The sequence below is a fragment of the Mesoplodon bidens genome (assembly GCF_964165515.1).
Source record: "Mesoplodon bidens genome assembly, chromosome: 8".
Lineage (NCBI taxonomy): Eukaryota > Metazoa > Chordata > Mammalia > Artiodactyla > Ziphiidae > Mesoplodon > Mesoplodon bidens.
Window position 1 is genome coordinate 28,795,999 of NC_138165.1, and position 18,762 is coordinate 28,814,760.

At 34.2% G+C, this 18,762-nt stretch overlaps 1 protein-coding gene across 1 annotated transcript in view; it reads right to left on the reverse strand.

Moving 5' to 3' along the window:
• Positions 1 to 284: 284 nt before the first annotated feature.
• Positions 285 to 18,762, reverse strand: part of UBR3 (ubiquitin protein ligase E3 component n-recognin 3) — a 233,561-nt gene continuing 215,083 nt past the window's right edge. The window contains 4 exon segments of the mRNA XM_081243003.1: positions 285 to 2,705; positions 3,001 to 3,140; positions 3,723 to 3,932; positions 8,805 to 8,984. Of these exon segments, the coding sequence (XP_081099129.1) occupies positions 2,588 to 2,705; positions 3,001 to 3,140; positions 3,723 to 3,932; positions 8,805 to 8,984 (648 nt within the window). The 3' untranslated portion in view covers positions 285 to 2,587.

The following is an 18,762-nucleotide window of genomic DNA, read 5'->3' on the forward strand; positions in this document are numbered from 1 at the left end:
AAAAACCCATTTCCTCTCCCTTCACCCATTTCCTGATTCTAAAAACACATAGAAAGAACACTTAGCAAAGGCTTTGCATTAGTTATGAGACAAAGACAGAAGAAACAGGAACTAGCTCTGTAAATAAGTGGTTAAAGGAAAAGCAAACCCTTTATAGTAACTTCACCTTACAGCAACTATGATGTTACACTTTGATCTTTTCATCTATGCTCACTTACATATATTATTGTCAATATCTTTGAAAAAAAAAGAAAAACATGTAAGAATTAAACATTTTAAGGATCTTTCACAAACCAAATGACAGTAGGTTTTTATTAACATATCTTACAATGTTGATTATTCCTAGTTTTGTAATTTCTGCTTGCTTATAAAGATTGATTTAGCTTCTACAGTAATGTACTGTATTTAAATGATCATTCATACAAGATATCACACCAGTACATTTTTTTGAATAATATACACACATCACTCTAACTTGGACCTGTTATTTTTAAAAGTGGGTTTATAAATGGGACTTATAAAAGTTATGGGGAAAAAATTAAAGTTCTAGTTTAGCAGCATGCATGTATGTAATTCAAGTACAATTTTCAACCAAGTGCTTTTTAAAATTTTACTGGTGACTAATTCACCAGTATCAAAATAAACACTATCAAATACCCAAATTGTAATGTTAAGGCTAATATTTTCACTTCACATCCGTATGCACAACCATAAAACATTCCATTTTAAATATGTAGTAACCAAAGTCTGAGTACATTATACCATGTATATATAGCATCAGAGTTTCAAACTGTAGAATTATTCAAGTTCATGACTCCTGTAACAGTATTTACTAGAGATGTAAATTAGCATTTTGTTCTTCAACCACACTTGAAGAACAAAAGTATCTGGTCTGGTATCCATAATGACGGATGCAAAAAAATAAGACAGGCTGAACTTATGATACAGTATTTAAAAAAGTAGCAATGTGTTGGAAAGAACAGCTGTTTAATTAAACAGAATCATTCTAGTCTTTCAGAAAGTTAACTTAATATTTTGGAAATGTATACAAAAATAGCAAGCTACTTCCATATTGTATTTTTATTGTAGAGCTAAAGGTAATTTTTTGACTTTTTGAACACATTTGAATATTTACTGTTCTGTTTTAATGCAAGGCCATCATTTAATGTCCACTTTTATATCCTGTAATATCATGTCATTCAATAATTTTTAGAACACAGATCTGACTTTATTTTTATAGTTTATCATTAGATGTTTTTTAGTTTATTTTTACATGTAAAAATGTAATTTTATATAACAAGCCATGGAAGTCCAAAGTACCAGGAATTGCTTGATAGCACTATATATTAAATAATCATCAAATTATTGAATCATTTGGAAGAAAAATTTTGGTAGCAATATATCACATGCTTTTCTGTCATCTTCCCTCTGTAAGTACAGAGTGGGTTTTAGCTCAATTATTTTCATTCTTACTAACTTAAAAACCCTACAAACAAAAATTGCTTTTCACAGCAGCTTCTAACAAGAATGCAGATGTACAGCTCATTCATGAGGATCATCACCACTGAGCCCTTCTTCCCTTTTAGGAAACCGAGCAGAAATAGCAGTGATAACACTGCACAGATACAATATAGATGAAGCTCTTGAGCTGATAAGGAAAGTTCCAGAACTATGCTTCATTTGTGGGGAAGTCAAGGCATTTTTCCAATCCAATCATTTAAACAAAAACTTGGTTGGTAATAAAAGGTGGGCATGCAGAGAATCAAAATCTGCCATGTATATGCTCTTAAAACTTCTGATTTCATAATAAAATCTGTTTGTTACTACCTCAAGTAATTCATCCAAATGAAATGGCAAATTTTGATTTTTAGGGACTCCCCCAACCATACATGTCCCCCAGAATGTACTGTATTATATTAACAGCAGCTATCTACTTATTTTACAACTATTTCAATTATTTACCTGGGGAGAATATTTATGAAATTCCTGAGAATGAATTAAGTTTTCAGCAAAGCCTTAAACTTTTAACAGATTCCTCACAATAAGAAAAAAATGTAAAGTTCTACTATTAGACCAAATTTTACTATACAGTATTTCACATAAATCATGTTTTACATTTTTTTCTAATTACATATAGCAAAAATCTCAAATCAACACAAGAATGGCAGAGGGAAAGGATGCATTACGTTTAGCAGATGCAAATTAAAACACACAGATATAAAGAAGCAGTAAAACTTTAAATAAATCACACCCACTCTAAATATCAATGAATAGCAGATATGCATTGTTGGGAGAATCATTTTTAAATGATTTTGTCAACAAGTTGTGCTTCTTATTAATTGTGGACTTAAACAAAAAAAGGACCACTAAAGAATGATTTAACTTCTTACTTGTTATGCTCTCCATATACTTAAAAAAAATTATTATACCATTAATGTGATTACCAAGCACCTAATTTTGGAAAGGCTTTATAATGTATGTTTTCTTTCTTTCCCTCAGCAAAAGCGTTAATTCCCCAAATTAAGTTAAAGCTTATTGTTGATAAATTCTTAATGAAAATGATATAATGCAATGCTAAGGTGGTGAGTCACAGCCCATTGTAATGTGGACCCCATCTTTTATTGATGTGATCAAAAGTATGAGAAATCCACTGTTGTTCAAGAACTTTGTATCTTTCTTTACAAATGTAGAGAGGCTTGCCTCGCCTAGAATAAAAAGGAAAAAAAAAAGTATTAAAAGTAATATAATACAATGAAGATTTCACACACATTTTTAAAAATAGATTCTTTATGGCAAAAATCTCACATAGTAATTTGGTTTATTTCATATTTCTTTAACATGATGATGGGGAAAATATCCCCCAAAATAGAAATAGTTCTAAATTAATGATTGCCAGAAATAAAAAATAATTATTATTATAATTACAAAGTCAGGAATGGTACATTATTCTTACTAGCCAAACTTCAATAAAACATGTGGCTATATCCATGCACATCTAACCTAAGATCTCGGTCTTCCTCTCCATGAGCATCCAAATACACAGAACCCCAGAGACAGAAGCGGTGCCCTCGAATGATGATAATCACTGATGCATTGATCAAAAGGAAAATCCCTGTTCCAGCACCACAGTTCTGAGAATGCTAAAAAATTAAAAATATATGAATGAACTTCATAATCAAATGGACTTTATAAGAAAATCAAGAATGCCTTGTCTTCTAAATAATACAGAAATATTTAAATGTTTTAAAATCAGATTTCACCTAAGTTAAACTTATTAACTCATTCTTAATACTTTATTAACAATACCTTAGGAGGAATTTGGATAAGGATTACCTAGGAAATCAATTAAGAGCTAACCTAAACCTAATTCAGAGGCTAGTGTCTACAACAGCATATGTGACTGCTGTTTCACAGCACAACATCTAGACATACATACCATTAAAGGGCAGCGGGATTAGGGAGAGGAACTGAAGCTGCACTTAGGAAAAGTTTTACTCACTTAAATAAAACCCCAGGTGTTTTTTTGTTGTCATCATTGTTTTTGTTTTTACCCTTCTACTGGATTTAAAACAACAACAACAAAAACAAGATCCTTATATTTATCGTGTATTTAATTCAAAGAGTAGTTAAATTTGAAGAGCTGGCTTGACCATATATACCACATTTCCATGTGATATGAGATTTGAGTTTTCATAAATTTTATACTATTTACTCTTGCTTACCAATACACATTCACAGTAACTTTGTTGCTTGCAGCAAAGTCCTTTCAGGCATACAAAAGTACCACAAACAAGGCAAACGGCAGGATCTTTAGGAACCTTGGTGCAGACACTACAGGTTTTTCTGTGGTAGTACTGGAAAATGGTGTTATAATTTTCAGGCAACTGTAGTAGGTGTGGCAATTTCCATCTTGACTCTTGGATAAGCAAGGCCTAAAACATTATTCAAAAATATTCATTAGTCCTATGTATTTAAGTCACTGACACAAAATATTTATTTTTTAAAAGGCCTTTTTTTTTTTAAAGAAAAGAAAATCTGTCTCCAAGAATGTGGCTTATTTTCTTTATTAACACTCTTCCTATTTCCATTTTACAAATGACTAAAATAGTACTTCAACAACTACTATTCTCTATTTTTATGTAATTTTCAATTAAAACATGATGTAAGTTTTTAGACTAAGCACCTAAAACATTTAAATTTGTTATTACTTTAAAAGAAAAATATTAAATATAACTAAGCATGCATGGAAAATATACATAGATGTACTTGTTTTTAAATATTCTTAACACATAATTTTAAACAGTTATACACATTTTTCAAAACCAAGTTTTTGACCTTTCTTAGATAAACAAACAATTCATTGGCTTTTTCTTTAGGGAAGATCATGGTTATAATTCATATTTCTATTTCAATACTTTATAATCTTTCCTTCCTAGAAGATGAAAAATCTTACACCTCAAGCTGTTAAGATCTTTTGTATCCATAAGTGCTGGGGCTACAACTCTTTTCATAAATTTTCTCAGTAAGTGTGAAAAAAAAAAACCCAAATTAGTTAAATTTCCCTACAGGGTATTTTGTTCATTTTTTGCAGTTATATAAAAATACTGGAAATAGCATTAATTTTTTTTCGAGATGCTACTTCATTAACACTTAAATCAGATAAAATGTAGTATGAATCTATTACCTTCAGAAACTGTATGGAGGCTGGCAATTCACATGGTGATCATCTCACATTACTTATAGCCATAATACATCTAAATCAGTCCAATAACTAAGTATCCAGCTTGGTGTTTATCAGTATGTTCATGGATAAAGCAGCCAAGGAAGCAAGGATAAGGACAATATATGGGCTTACAACATGCTGTTTGCCAGTACTCAGTGCCCAACCCCGGACTCCAAAGACTGCATATTCTGTAACGGGTTCATTATATATGGAACCCTTCCATCAGTGGAAGGAACAGCAATTTGTCCTCGTTGAACTTGATACTTATCCAGATTAGGTTGTAAATTACCCAGTAGCACACACCACATGGTCTCTAATCAAATAATTTTCTTCCTAAATAAAGATGTAACGCAATAGGTGGATGTCTATGGAATTAACTGATCTTAACATATAGTCAATCATCTGAAAAAAATCACTGGTCTTTTAAATGATGAACTACTTTGCTGATGAATTTTTAGATGGTACCAACTAGAAGGAAACACCTATTGAATGAGGTATATGCTCCTACAGAATGAGGTATACGAGCTAAAAAAGCAACCAGTACATAAGGATGATTGTTCTCTGACAGATGGAGTGCACAGGTTTGGGAACCAGAGGGTGGCATCTCTCATAATTAGACCTAAAAATTTGGTCTTTAATTTCTGTTTCCCTGCTATTCTGGATTCTTCTGTGGTTTCAGTACTATCGTAAGGAAGCTGTGTGCTATCTGCCAACAAGGGACATAATAATAGTACCATTGAATTAAAAACTAAATGTCATCTGACCATTCTAGGTTCCCTAATACCACTCGGAAAAGAAAGGGAATGGCTTACAGTATTGTCTGGAGGGAGTGACCTCATCAAATGAAATAGGAATACCTCCTGTAGCAGTATGTTTGAAACTTAGAGATACACCCCACCCCCACCCCTAGCGCGTTCAGGCTTGAAAGGTAAACATTTCACACAAAACTATTACAGTCTTATATAAGCATGACAGGACAAATCACTGAGCTCAGACCTCTCAGAATAAAGTTTAGATCACATCTTTGTTCAAATAAATCCAACCAGTTGAGGTGCTGGTCAAAGAAGGTGAAAGAAGAAAGTCATATATTTGACTGTATATTAGGTACAGTTTTATGACTAATTTAAAATTTTCTTGCTTGTTGTGGCATGTATTTTTGTAATATTTTTCATTCTCTTTTCCTTTCTCCTACTACTGAATTCAGGGTGAGTAGGTGCTAATTAAAAATTTCCAGGCCATTGGGGTGTAAGAACAATAAATCACAGAAGGAATGGACATCTCCCAGAGCCTCTGGATTCAGGGAAGCTTGATGATACAACTATAGGATGTGACTTCAGGTTAGGTATTTGGGAAATGGTGGCTGCATCTGTGGTTGTAAAGGGAACGGTTACATCATTTTAAACAGGGGAAGAAATGAAACTCTGTGAATGAGAAGAAGGATGTCTACGTGCTGGGGAGGTAAGATGTGAAGGTAGCGGGCCACCAGTGTTCGTTTTTTCCAATTTGTCTAGCAACCTCATCTGCCTTCCTACATTGACAGCGTTATGACTTATTTTGGAAAATAACCTCTTTTCCTGCTCCATACAGATCTGATGGGGTTGCCCCATCACAAGATCCTGCCCCATCACAGGGGTATACATATGATGCAAATTAGGCCAGTCACATTCTCTCTCCCAGGAATCTGAATTTGGAGCATATATATATATAGGGAAGGAAAGTGGTTGAGATGCAGTCATCTAGCAGTAGCGCTTCAGAGAAAACAGGCCAGAGGTTTGCAACCAAACTGTCTGCAATCAAACAATCTTAGCTGTTACAAGAAAGGAGAAGCAGTAATTCAGACTATCTTTCAAGGGAAGCTGTTGCACTATTCAACTCCAATCACTGTTTATATTTATCTAAGTCTCTCTATTCAAATTTAAAGTTGCTGGTTAAAAAGAAATCTGGTTGACAGATGGACAGAGTTGAGGGTAGAGATAGAACAGAGTGAAGGGACAAGTGTAGGGATGTAGGTCAGATAGGGGTGCATTCAAATAACATAAAAATTCTGCATAAGTATAAATAAATAAATAAATGTCTACTGTTCTGACTCTAAAACAAATAGTTATCACTCAATTTTACAAAAAGATGAAATATATTTAAATGGTAAATTCTTACTTTCTATCAATATTCACAACAATAATCATTCACCTAAAAAGGTAGGCTTATTCTTACACTATCAAGTGATTTCGTTTTTATCTATTGCTTATCCCATGGCACATATGAAGACAAAATAATTTTAAGTATGCTCATCACTTTTTCTCCTGTCCTGGTTCTACAATAATACCCAACTCTTACTCCAAGACATTTCTCATAGGTTTTCAGCGTCAAAATATAACTTCAGATTATAGCTATCATTATGAATAAAGCAATTACTAGATAGGAAAATATTTTTATACACAGTACACAAGGTTCAACTAACTTCTTCAATTTTCCTTTCCTTTTAAAAAAAGTATAAAATGAGATAATATCTCTTTAAGGATTTCAATAGAAAATGAAAATGAACAAAAGCAGAGACATTTATTATTTATGCTTACCTTGCCTTTGTTATTCACTTCAATGTTTTAAGAATTAAGTCTAGTGACAACCTCCATCTGAAATACTAATTTTTCTATTGTTCCTTTGACATTAAATTAAAATTCTCGTTTTTCCTGAAATCGGTTCCCCTTTCATCAGTTCTATTTCTCCCAATGACATTAATCCACCATTTAATTGTTTCACAAATATTTATTAGGTGACTAGTCTATATCAGGCACTTTCCAGGAACTAGGGATTCAAGAATAAACAAGAAACAATTTTTGCCTTGTGGAATCCCCATTCACACACATTAAATAAACAAAAGTGATAAACATGGCAACTATTAGAAACAGTGGCAAAAGTACTATCATACATAATAGAGGGAGATGGACTCTCAGATAACGCTTTATAGAAGAGGTAACATTTATCTTAGCAAAGCCTTCATGGATGATTAACAGGAAAACAGTAGGAAGATTGCTTTAAATAAAAGTAACAGCAATAAGCAATAGCACAGATGTTTAAAAAATGCATAGCATACTTAAGAAATATTCTTTCGTGGTTTAACCAAGGTGGTGGCTGGGAAGTGGTATGAAATGAAGTTAGAAAGGCAAGCAAGATGGTGAATGCCATGTAAAGATTCCTGTCTTTCTCCATAGCCAATGGGACATCCATCGTCAGCGGTTTTTAAGCAGGAGCAGGTTCCTATCACAACTATGTATACTAGTTACTACTCTTCTGATGACTTGAGTTCAAGATTTTAAAGTCATGTACACTTGGTCACCAAGGACTATATATTTTTCTCAAATGTGTCTATTGCATTGGTTACATTCTGTCTAATTTCTGCTAGCTATCAAAACAATAATCCAGATTTTCTTCACCACTAAATAATCTCTGGTTTCCCTTTCTCCATAACGTCAATTCTACTTACTAAACAAGCCACTAAAATTACCTCCCTAAAACGCTACTTTCATCACATTATTCCATTTCTCAAAAACTGTAATTCTAGATAGAAGAAACTCTGAGCACCAAACCATGGCACTAAGAGTCACCCACCACTGCCTGCACCCCACCTTTCCAATTCCCTCATCTCCAACCCAACACCTTCACCCATTGAGCTGGCAGCATAGAGTCAGCAAATTTTAAAGTAAAAGACATGACCTTTTAGATGTGAAAGTCCAAATCTTTAATTTTTATGTGACAGTCCTCTTTCCAATAAGCTTACAAGTTCCTTGTCTATCTTAAAATTCCTTTGTACTTTCCAAGTCTAGTGCTATGACTATTTAAGGTATTCAATAAAAACCTGATGACCTAAAACAAACTAAAAGTAACATACTATACCTTAGTTTTGTTCACTGAAACACTTCTGCTTTTATACTCATAAATAAATATAAGTAAACCATTTTTTCAAAATAATTAGTTTAATAAATACTGCCAAGACTAGATTACCTGAAATTTAAAATTCTTCATTATTCTCTTACCTATTAGCATGTCACCACTATGGCAAGTGAGTAGTACTGTTTTTACATACCTTTCCTTGTTCGGCATGTCTTTCAGTAAATGAATTTATCTCAAAACACCACTGAGATATAATATCAAATGCTGGAACTGGCCAATCCAGACAGGAGGCACTGATGAATGGATGTTCTGTTTGGTAAAATGTTGGCAGAAGTCCCAGGCAGCTGGAAAGAACTGAAAATTCTTCTTCTTCCTTTTAGATATGAAATAGAAAATTCTCAAGACATTTCATCATGAACATTTCCCATTATAGATATTTTAAGTGTCACTCTCATCAATTACTTCTGGATAGTAAGAAAACCTTCTTAACTGAGTCAACTAAATAAAGTGAGGGGAGTAAGAGGAGCAGAGAGAAAAAGTTCCAAGCTCTTATATCCAATATTCCCAGAATGTTTCTCTTTGAAATTTAACTTCCAAGTGCCATAGCATCTGCTTCATTTATACATTTATTTTAAAAATAGTGTTTTCACATATCTGATGAATATAGCCTATAGCACCTAGCTACTCTATGAAAGCAAATGTTAATTTGGGGCAAAGGGAAAGTGACTTTTGGTTAAAAAGACATAGACTGTCAGTGTGGATAAAGAAGAACAATAGCGAAAACATGGAATCCACAACAGCCAGTGCTAAATCATTTGCCTAGACCCTGAATGAGTGCGAAACAAAGTCAGTTTTAAAAAGAGGGTGGAGTTTTTAAAAACTTGAGAGCCCTAAGTGCCAGGTAATCTGAAGCTCTACTCAGTAATAACAGAACCAGTGGAATCAATGATCCAAGGACTCATATCTTGAAAGTTGATTTTTAAAGGAGTTTGTTAGTCTTGTAAACACCAAAATATACCCCCCACTCCTCTTTATTTAACTGAAAATCCATTTAGGAGGCAAATTAGTCTAATTTCCCCTGTCCACTGGATGAATTAATTCCTAACATCCTTCAAATTCCAGCTCCTCAGGGAAGCCTTTCTTGACCCCACTTAATGACACCTTAGACTGACTACCTAGTTCCATTGAGATAAAATTAGTACGTCCATACTGTGTAAACACTTCAGTTCTTACATTTATATTTTCTACTTTAAAAATAAATTAGCCTGTCCTCTAAGACTGTGGGAGTCGTCCCTGGGAGTAGGGGCTCTGTCCTCCCAGTGCTTGGCACATAGCAGACATTCAACAAACATCTGTTTGCAAAACAACTAATTGTGTGGATTAAGTACAAAATTCTGAAATACGCTATAAAGAAGAAATAAAGGGGAACTCCCTGATGGTCCAGAGGTTAGGTCTCTGGCGCTTTCACCAGGTTCAATCCCTGATCAGGGTACTAAGACCCCACAGTCCATGCAGCACAGCCAAAAAAAAGAAATAAAGAAATAAAGATGAAAAAGCAAAATGATATGCAGGCTGAAAAAGATGTTAATTTTTTAAATCACTAGAAATGAGGCCACAAATCCCCCATTTGCATAGATACATTAATAAGGCATGTTAAAAACTAACTTTACTGAGGTATAATTTACATACCATAAAATTCACCCAATTTAAGTGAAGTCTCATGAATTTTGGAAAATGTATAATCATGCAACCACTGCTACAATAAAATTTTAGAACAATTCCATCCCCTGAAAAAGTTCCTTGGTGCTCTTCTGCAATCAATTCCAGCCCCTACTCCTGGCCCCAAACAACCACTTATCTGCTTTCTGCCATTATAATCTGCCACTTATCTGCTTTCTGCCAACTATAATCTGCCATTATAGTTTGGGGATCTTTAAAAATTCCATATAAATGGAATCATACAGTATGTAGTCTTTTGTACCTGGCCTCTTTCACTTAGCGCAGTATTTTTAGATTCATTCATGTTATCGCGTGTATCAGCAGTCCATTCCTTTTTATTGCTGAGTAGTATCCCACTGGATGAATACACCACATTTTGTTCATGCATTTGCTTGTTGATGGAATTCTGGGTTGTTGCCAGTTCTTAACTACTACAAATTAGTCTGCTATGAACATTCATATAAAAGTCTTTATGTGGACATAAGTTTTCATTTATTTTGGTAGACACCTATTTATTTTGGGGTTGTACTGTAAGTATGCTTAACTTTTTAAAGAAGCTGTCAAACTTCTTCCAAATTTGACTATACCATTTTGCATTCCCACCAGCAAATGACTGAAGAGTGTCAGGTGCTCCAGATCCTCACCAACACTTGTAACATTAATTTGTACTCTAATCAATAATGATGTTGAGCACCTTTTCATGTATTGTTGGTCATTCATATACATTCTGATGAGAAGTGTGCCCTATTCAAATTTTTTGCTCACTTTGTGTTTTTTGCTTTTTTATTATTGAGTTCCTGATATATTCTGGATACAATAATTTCTCAATATATTTTTTGAGATATAATTTGTATACCATAAAATTCATCCTTTTAAAATGTACAATTTAGTGAGTTTTAGTATATTCACAAAATTGTGCAACCATCACCCACTATCTAATTCCAGAATATTTCCATCACCCTATTTTCTTTTTTTTCTTTTTAGTTTTTTTTTTTTTTTTTGCGGTATGTGGGCCTCTCATTGTTGTGGTCTCTCCCGTTGCGAAGCACAGGCTCCGGACGCGCAGGCTCAGCAGCCATGGCTCACGGGCCCAGCCGCTCCGCGGCATGTGGGATCTTCCCGGACTGGGGCACGAACCCGTGTCCCCTGCATCGGCAGGCGGACTCTCAACCACTGCGCCACCAGGGAAGCCCATCATCACCCTATTTTCTTAATTTCATTTTCAGACTTTGCATTACTAATGCACAGAAACACAACTGACTCTTTTTGTACATTTATCATGTATCCCACAACCTTGCTAAACTCGTTTATTAGCTCTAATAGCTTTTTAGAGATTCCTTACAATTTTCCACAAACAAGATCATCTAATTTGCAAACAGAGATTGTTTTCCCTCTTCCTTTCCAATCTGGATGTCTTTTCTTTTTCTTGCCTAACTGCTCTTTCTAGAACCTCCATTATAGTGCTTAAAAGACAGGAAGAGGGCAGACATCCTTGTCTTATTTCTTACCTTTGTGGGCAAGCTTTCTATCTTTCACTTTTAAATATGATATTAGTTATGGGTTTCTCATAGGTGCCCTTTATCAGCCTTTCCCTTCTATTCCTTTTATTAGTGTTTTTTTTTTTAACCATGAAAGGGTGTTAGATTTTGTCAAATGGCTACTGAGATGATCACATGCTTTTAAAAAATGTATTCTATTAATATGGTGAATTAAGTGTATTGATTTTTTATTGTTGTTGAGCCAATGTGCATTCCTAGGATAAACCCATTTGGTCATAGTGTATTATCCTTTTTACTGGTAGTATTTTATTAAGGCTTTTGCTTCTATGTTCATGAGAGATATGGGTTTGTAGTTTTCTTTTCTCATGATGCCTGGATTGGGTATTGGTCTAAAACTGGCCTCATAAAATGAGTATGGAGTGTCCCTTCTTCCTCTGTTTGCTAAGAGTTTATATAATATTGATACAATTTCTTCCTTAAATTTTTCATAGAATTCATCATGATGTTATCTTTGTTGTTATAAAGTTGTTGATCTCATTTTTTGGCCGGATAATAATTGTTGAAGTTTAATAACTAAATCAATTTCCTTACTCAATATAGATCTATTCAAAATTTTCTATTTCTTCTTGAGTCAGTTTTAGTAATTTGTATCTTTCAAAGAATTTGTTCATTTTATCGATGTTATCAAATTTGTTTGCAAATGTTATTCATAATATTCTCTTATGGTTCTGTAGGAACGTTTCCTCCTTCATTCCTGATATTGGTAATTTGTATCTTCTCTCTCTCTCTCTTTTTTTTTTTTTTCCATATCAATCTAGTGAGGAGTCTGGTTCCTGGTTAAAAACCTATGTGTGCTTCCCTGGTGGCACAGTGGTTGAGAGTCCGCCTGCCAATGCAGGGGACACGGGTTCGTGCCCTGGTCCGGGAAGATCCCACATGCCGCGGAGCGGCTGGGCCCGTGAGCCATGGCTGCTGAGCCTGTGCGTCTGGAGCCTGTGCTCCGCAATGGAAGAGGCCACAAGAGTGAGAGACCCGCGTACCGCAAAAAAAAAAAAAACAAAACTATGTGTGTTTTTTCAGGCCTAACCACAGATAATTACAAAGGTTTTACTTTGCAGGCCTCATGGTGAAAAATGTCCTCCCTCCACCAGACTTGGCACACAGTCAATGCACTGCAGTCTCTGAAGGGATTTGCAGTCATGGTCTCAGGCCCCCTGGCCAGTCATGCTCTTTCACACATTTACATTCCAAGGCCTGGCGCCTTTATTCCTAGGCCTCTCTATCTGAGGCCTTGGGCAGGGGTCACTTTGACACTTCTGCCAAGGCCACCTTATGAAGGGAAAAAGCTGAAACCTTCAAGAAAGTTTTCCCCACTCTGACTCAGTACCCAGGACTTTTCCACTCCTATCCCTACCCCTTCACCCCCCTCTCCACCTCAGAGTTCATAACACTGCAAGAACCTTCTGTTTGCGGCTCCCTTAACAGATTCGCACATCTGTGCTGATCCACCTGATCCTTAACTGGTACACCATTTCATTCTATGAAGGTAATGGAACGGGGAATCAGCGTTTTCTCTGATTTTAGCCTCTTGATTATACTATCACAGTAAGTGATTAAAGGTTTAACTCTTTCATTTGCGGCTTCCTGCTTTAATCAGCCACTCCAGTACCTAGCAGCTCAGTTCTCTCTCTCCCAGCTCAGCTGAGCTCCGGACATTTAGGTGTATCCATTTTATTGATCTCTGCAAAGAACCAGATTTTGAACTAATTGATTTTCTCTACTGTTTCTCCATTACTATGCATTGACTTCTGCTCTGATTTTTGTAATTTCCTTTCTTTTACTTGTTTTGGGTTTAACTTACTCTTATTCTAGTTTTATAAAGTAACAATTTAGATAAATGATTTTAGACCTTTCCTCTGTTTAAATATAAGCATTTGAAGCTATATCTCTCCAAGAACTATTTTAGAGGCATTTCACAATTCTGCTATGCTGTGTTTTCATTTTCACTCAGTTTATGTGTTTTCTGATTTCCATGTGATTTCTGCTTTGATACATAAGTTATTTAGAAGTGTGCTGCTTAATTCTCACACATTTGGGGATTTATATATTTCTTTCTTTTACTCACTTCTAATTTGATTGTGTGGTAAGAAAATACGTTTTGTGATTTCAATTCTTTTAAATTTATTGCTACTTGCTTTATGGTTTGGCATATGGTACACTCTGGTGAATGGGCCATGTGCACTTGTAAAAAATATGCATTCTGATATTGTTTGGTGGAGTATTCTATAGATGTCAATTATATCAAGCTGACTGATAGTATGGTTCAGGTCTCATTTATCCCTGTTGATTTTCTATCTACTTGTTATTGATTACTAAGAAAAAACACTGAAGTTTCCAGCTATAATTGTGGATTATCTATTTCTTCTTTCAATTCTGTCAATTTCTGCTTTATGTAATTTGGGGTTTTGTTGTTTTGTGCATATATATTTACAGCTGTTATATCTTCCTGCTCTATTGAGAGAGGGCATTTATGTTCTAATGTAAGGCACAAAAACAACTTGAGACAATGGGAACTACTAATGGTAGGAAAATAGCAATACTTTTTCATCTTCTTTATGACAGGAAATCCAACAATGGATAAAAATGAACAAAGATCTACATAAATGTATTTTTCCCCCTGGGATTCACAGACTACTTCAGGATTACTTGGCCTCTCATGAAGCAGATGTTGAATCCAAAAATGGGTCACTAAAATGAAAGAAACCTGAGGAAAAATTTATAAAAGAAGAAAAAAATTAAAGAAAAGTTTCTCATTCCTCCCTATCATTTGACTTGGACAAAATAGATGAGAGTGGCAGATTATTCTACACAAAGAAAAACTCATGAGATACTTTTTTAAAGATCAGATACTAAATGATTTTCCCAGTCATTTTCATTTCCTAATTATTTTCAAAAGAAGCATGTAACAAGTAGGTCACAGTAAAGAAAACCAAATAGCTCTGCATAAGGAAAATGCTCAACCTTAGGAAAAATGTAAATTGAAACAACCTTAAAAAAAAAAAATCTACATTGAGATATTTTACCTAGACCAAAGATCTAGAGGCAAAGATTAAATAATATGATAACACACTAAGTAGACACAAGTACAGGGAAACTTTCACACATCACTGGTGTTAACATAATTGGTACAACTTCAATGAAAGGCACTCTGGCAATAATCATCAAAACCACAAAAGTATGCAAATGATGAAACAGCAAATCACTTCTAAGGATTTTTGTGTGTGTGTGCATAAACTTTTTTTTTTTTTGGAGTATAATTGCTTTACAAAGTTGTGGTAGTTTCTGCTGTACAACGATGTGAATCAGCTATATGTATACATACATCCCCTCCCTCTTGGACTTCCCTCCCATCGCCCCCCCATCCCACCCATCTAGGTCATCACAGAGCACCAAGCCGAGCTCCCTGTGCTATACAGCAGCTTCCCAATGTGGTACATATATACAATGGAATATTACTCAGCTACTTCTAAGAATTTATCCTACAAATAAAATAAAAAACATGCAAAATAACTTGTGCATACTATTATTCACTGTGGTATCATTTGTAAATAGCAAAGGACTAGAAATAACCCAAATGTTTATTAATAGGGGACTAATTAAATACATCCTGGTACATCATATATGAAATATTCTGAAACTGTAAGACAAAATGAGGAAGGTCTTCATGTATTGAATATGAAATGATCTCCAAGATACACTCTTAAGGGAAAAAAAATGCAAGCTGAAGAACAATGTATAAAAAGAGGACTAAAAGAAAAAAAATACACCCTCCCCACACACACATATTTCTTGTATATGCATAAAATGTCTCTGGAATAATACAGAGGAAACTGATAGCAACTGGGCAGCAATCAAGTGGCTAGTGAAAGGGGTAAAACAGAGATTTTTTTCCATAGAATATCTTCTTGTACCTTTTGAACTTTAAAAAATGTGAATACATTACCTGTTCAAAAAATAAATACTTTTTTTTCCTATAAATTACTGCAGTGGTATATTTACACTATTTAAAATCTAGAAGTATAAAACGATACTGTTTTTAAAAAAGTCTCTCCACCATTCTTTTTTCCCTTCTATCCAAATCTCAAACTCACTAACCCAACTCCTCGGTAAGAACTGATCATAATTCTTAACATATTTTTCCAGAGTATCATACATACACACACACAAGCAAATATGAGTACTATTATTTTCCCTCTATTTTCATTTAATATAAGCACACCTTGCCTTGGGATACTTAATATATTTTTGAGATTTTTCCATATTAGCACATAGAAAACTTTCTATTCTTTTTTCTTCTGCAGAGTATGCCATTGTATGAATAAATCACAATTTATTTAACCAGTTTCTCACTGATGGACACTTGAGATGTTTTCAATTTTGTCTGCTATTCTTGTATGTCTATTCGACTATCAATAAATCAATCACTATATTATTATACTTTAAGCAATGTCTATAGAGTATTCATATTGAGATCAAAGAGAGTATAATATGCAATAAGATAGTGGCTTTTACAGACTTAAAACTAGAAGAAAATAACATGTACTCCTCAAAAACTGATTTGTGTACTAAGCAGCAGCATAGCTCAGATGTTAATTGTACAGATTTGGCATCTGGACTAAATGTGTTTGAATTCTGGCAGCTTTACTTACTAGCTGTGAATCTTGAGCAAGTTATTCATCTTTCTGTGCCTGTTTTCTTGTCTGTAAAGTGAAGATTGTAACAGCTACCTCATAGTTTTGTGAAGCTTAAATGAATTTAAATGCAAAGCACTTAAAACAATGCTTAGCATGTAGTCAGTGTACAATAAATGCTAGCTATCATTATTATTCAAAGAGAAACTACTTTTGACAGATAGAAGAAAGACGAAAGAATTAAAGGAGACATTAGAGCAGTGTTTTTTCAACTTTGGAGGGTGGGTGGATAATCCACCTATAATAATCTGATAACTATTTTCTTCCAAGAAAAATACACATACACAAACAGTTTACAAACAATGCTATGGAATTCAAAAACTACCTCCAGTCCTTCTGTTAATAATTCCAGAATTAGAGTATAAATAAGAGAAGATGCAATTAAGTTGGAAGAAAGATAAAGAGAACCACATGAGGTACTATAATCAGCCCTAATATGGTACTAGAAATAGTGTTAGACTAAGATGTTTAACTAAAATAGATTTGTGTGGAGAGCAGGCTTCTGTGTCAGACATGTACCAGGTACCATTCTTGATGATGTCCCATGGATAACAAAATGTTTGTTTAAAAAGTGTATTATTGGGCTTCCCTGGTGGCACAGTGGTTGAGAATCTGCCTGCTAATTCAGGGGACACAGGTTTGAGCCCTGGTCTGGGAGGATCCCACATGCCGCAGAGCAACTAGGCCCGTGAGCCACAACTACTGAGCCTGTGCATCTGGAGCCTGTGCTCCGCAACAAGAGAGGCCGCGATAGTGAGAGGCCCGTGCACTGTGATGAAGAGTGGCCCCCGCTCGCCGCAACTAGAGAAAGCCCTCGCACAGAAACGAAGACCCAACACAGCCAAAATTAATAATTAATTAATTTAGACATTTAATAAACTCCTACCCCCAACATCAAAAAAAAAAAAAGAAAGTGTATTATTAAACTCAAGAGCGTCCTGGCTATTAGAAATAATCACTGAATTCATTAGCAAGGTGGCTAAATATAGAAGATTAACGTTCAAAAATTCCAACTGGATTTCTCCATTTTAGCAACATATTGAAAATGTAATTTTAAATGATTCTATTTACAATAAAACAAACAGACATACACAGGAAACTTTAAAGGCATTCTCTTTGGTGTAGGGCACAAAAAAGGATACTGCCTATTACTTTCACTGCTCAAAATAGTACTGGACATGCATTAAGACAACAGTAGAGAAATAAAGATTTGAAAGGAAGGGATGATACTGTCATTATTTTCAGACGATATGATACACAGAATACCTAAAAGAATCAACAGGCAAACTACTAGAATTAATAGAGAGTTCAGCAAGTGCCCAGTCACAAGAACATACAAAAATCAATAGTATTATTTTATACCAGCAAGGAGTAATCAGAGAATGTTACAGAAAACAAGATATCATTTAAATAGAAACTAAAACCATAAAGCCTCTAGATTAGCTTTATAAAAAATACCAGACCTTAAGATGACAATTTTAAAATTCTATGAAAATATTAAAAGAAGACCTGAATAAATGGACGTAAAAACTATGTTCAATGCCTTAAAACGATAATTCAAAGAGATTCTCATCTAACAGCTTGTAGGAGTTTGGAAAGATATTTATGAATTGATATAACATTTATATATAAGAATAAAGGTGCATATATAGCTAACCAGAAAAAAATTTTAGAAAAAAGCATTTGCAAAAAGTTATTAGAAGGAAAAAAAAAGTGAAACTGACCCTGCCAGATATAATGCCTATAATAAAACCATTGCTAAGAGTGTGCTACTAGTATAGGAACAAATAGGTCAGTAGTACACAACAAAGAACCCAGAAATATAGAAACATGTTAGCATAAGAAATTAGTATGAAAAAGTTAGGCTATTTTATAAATAGATTATTTTGTAAATAGTCTTAGGAAAACTGCCTCATCAAATGGAGAAAAAATTAGATCTTTACTTCATACCTTACTACAAAATAAAGTTCAGATTAAATGAAAAATATAAATGTAAAGACAAAACTATAAAATAAGAGAAGAAAATATAAAATAAATTTATAATCTCAGACTGGAGAAGGATTTTAAAAATAAGATTCCAAAAGCATAAGTCATAAATAAAAAAGTGATAGGTCTGACGACATTAAAATTAAATATTTCTGTTCCACAAAGGGCAATACAAAGTCTGTTAAAAGATATCTGC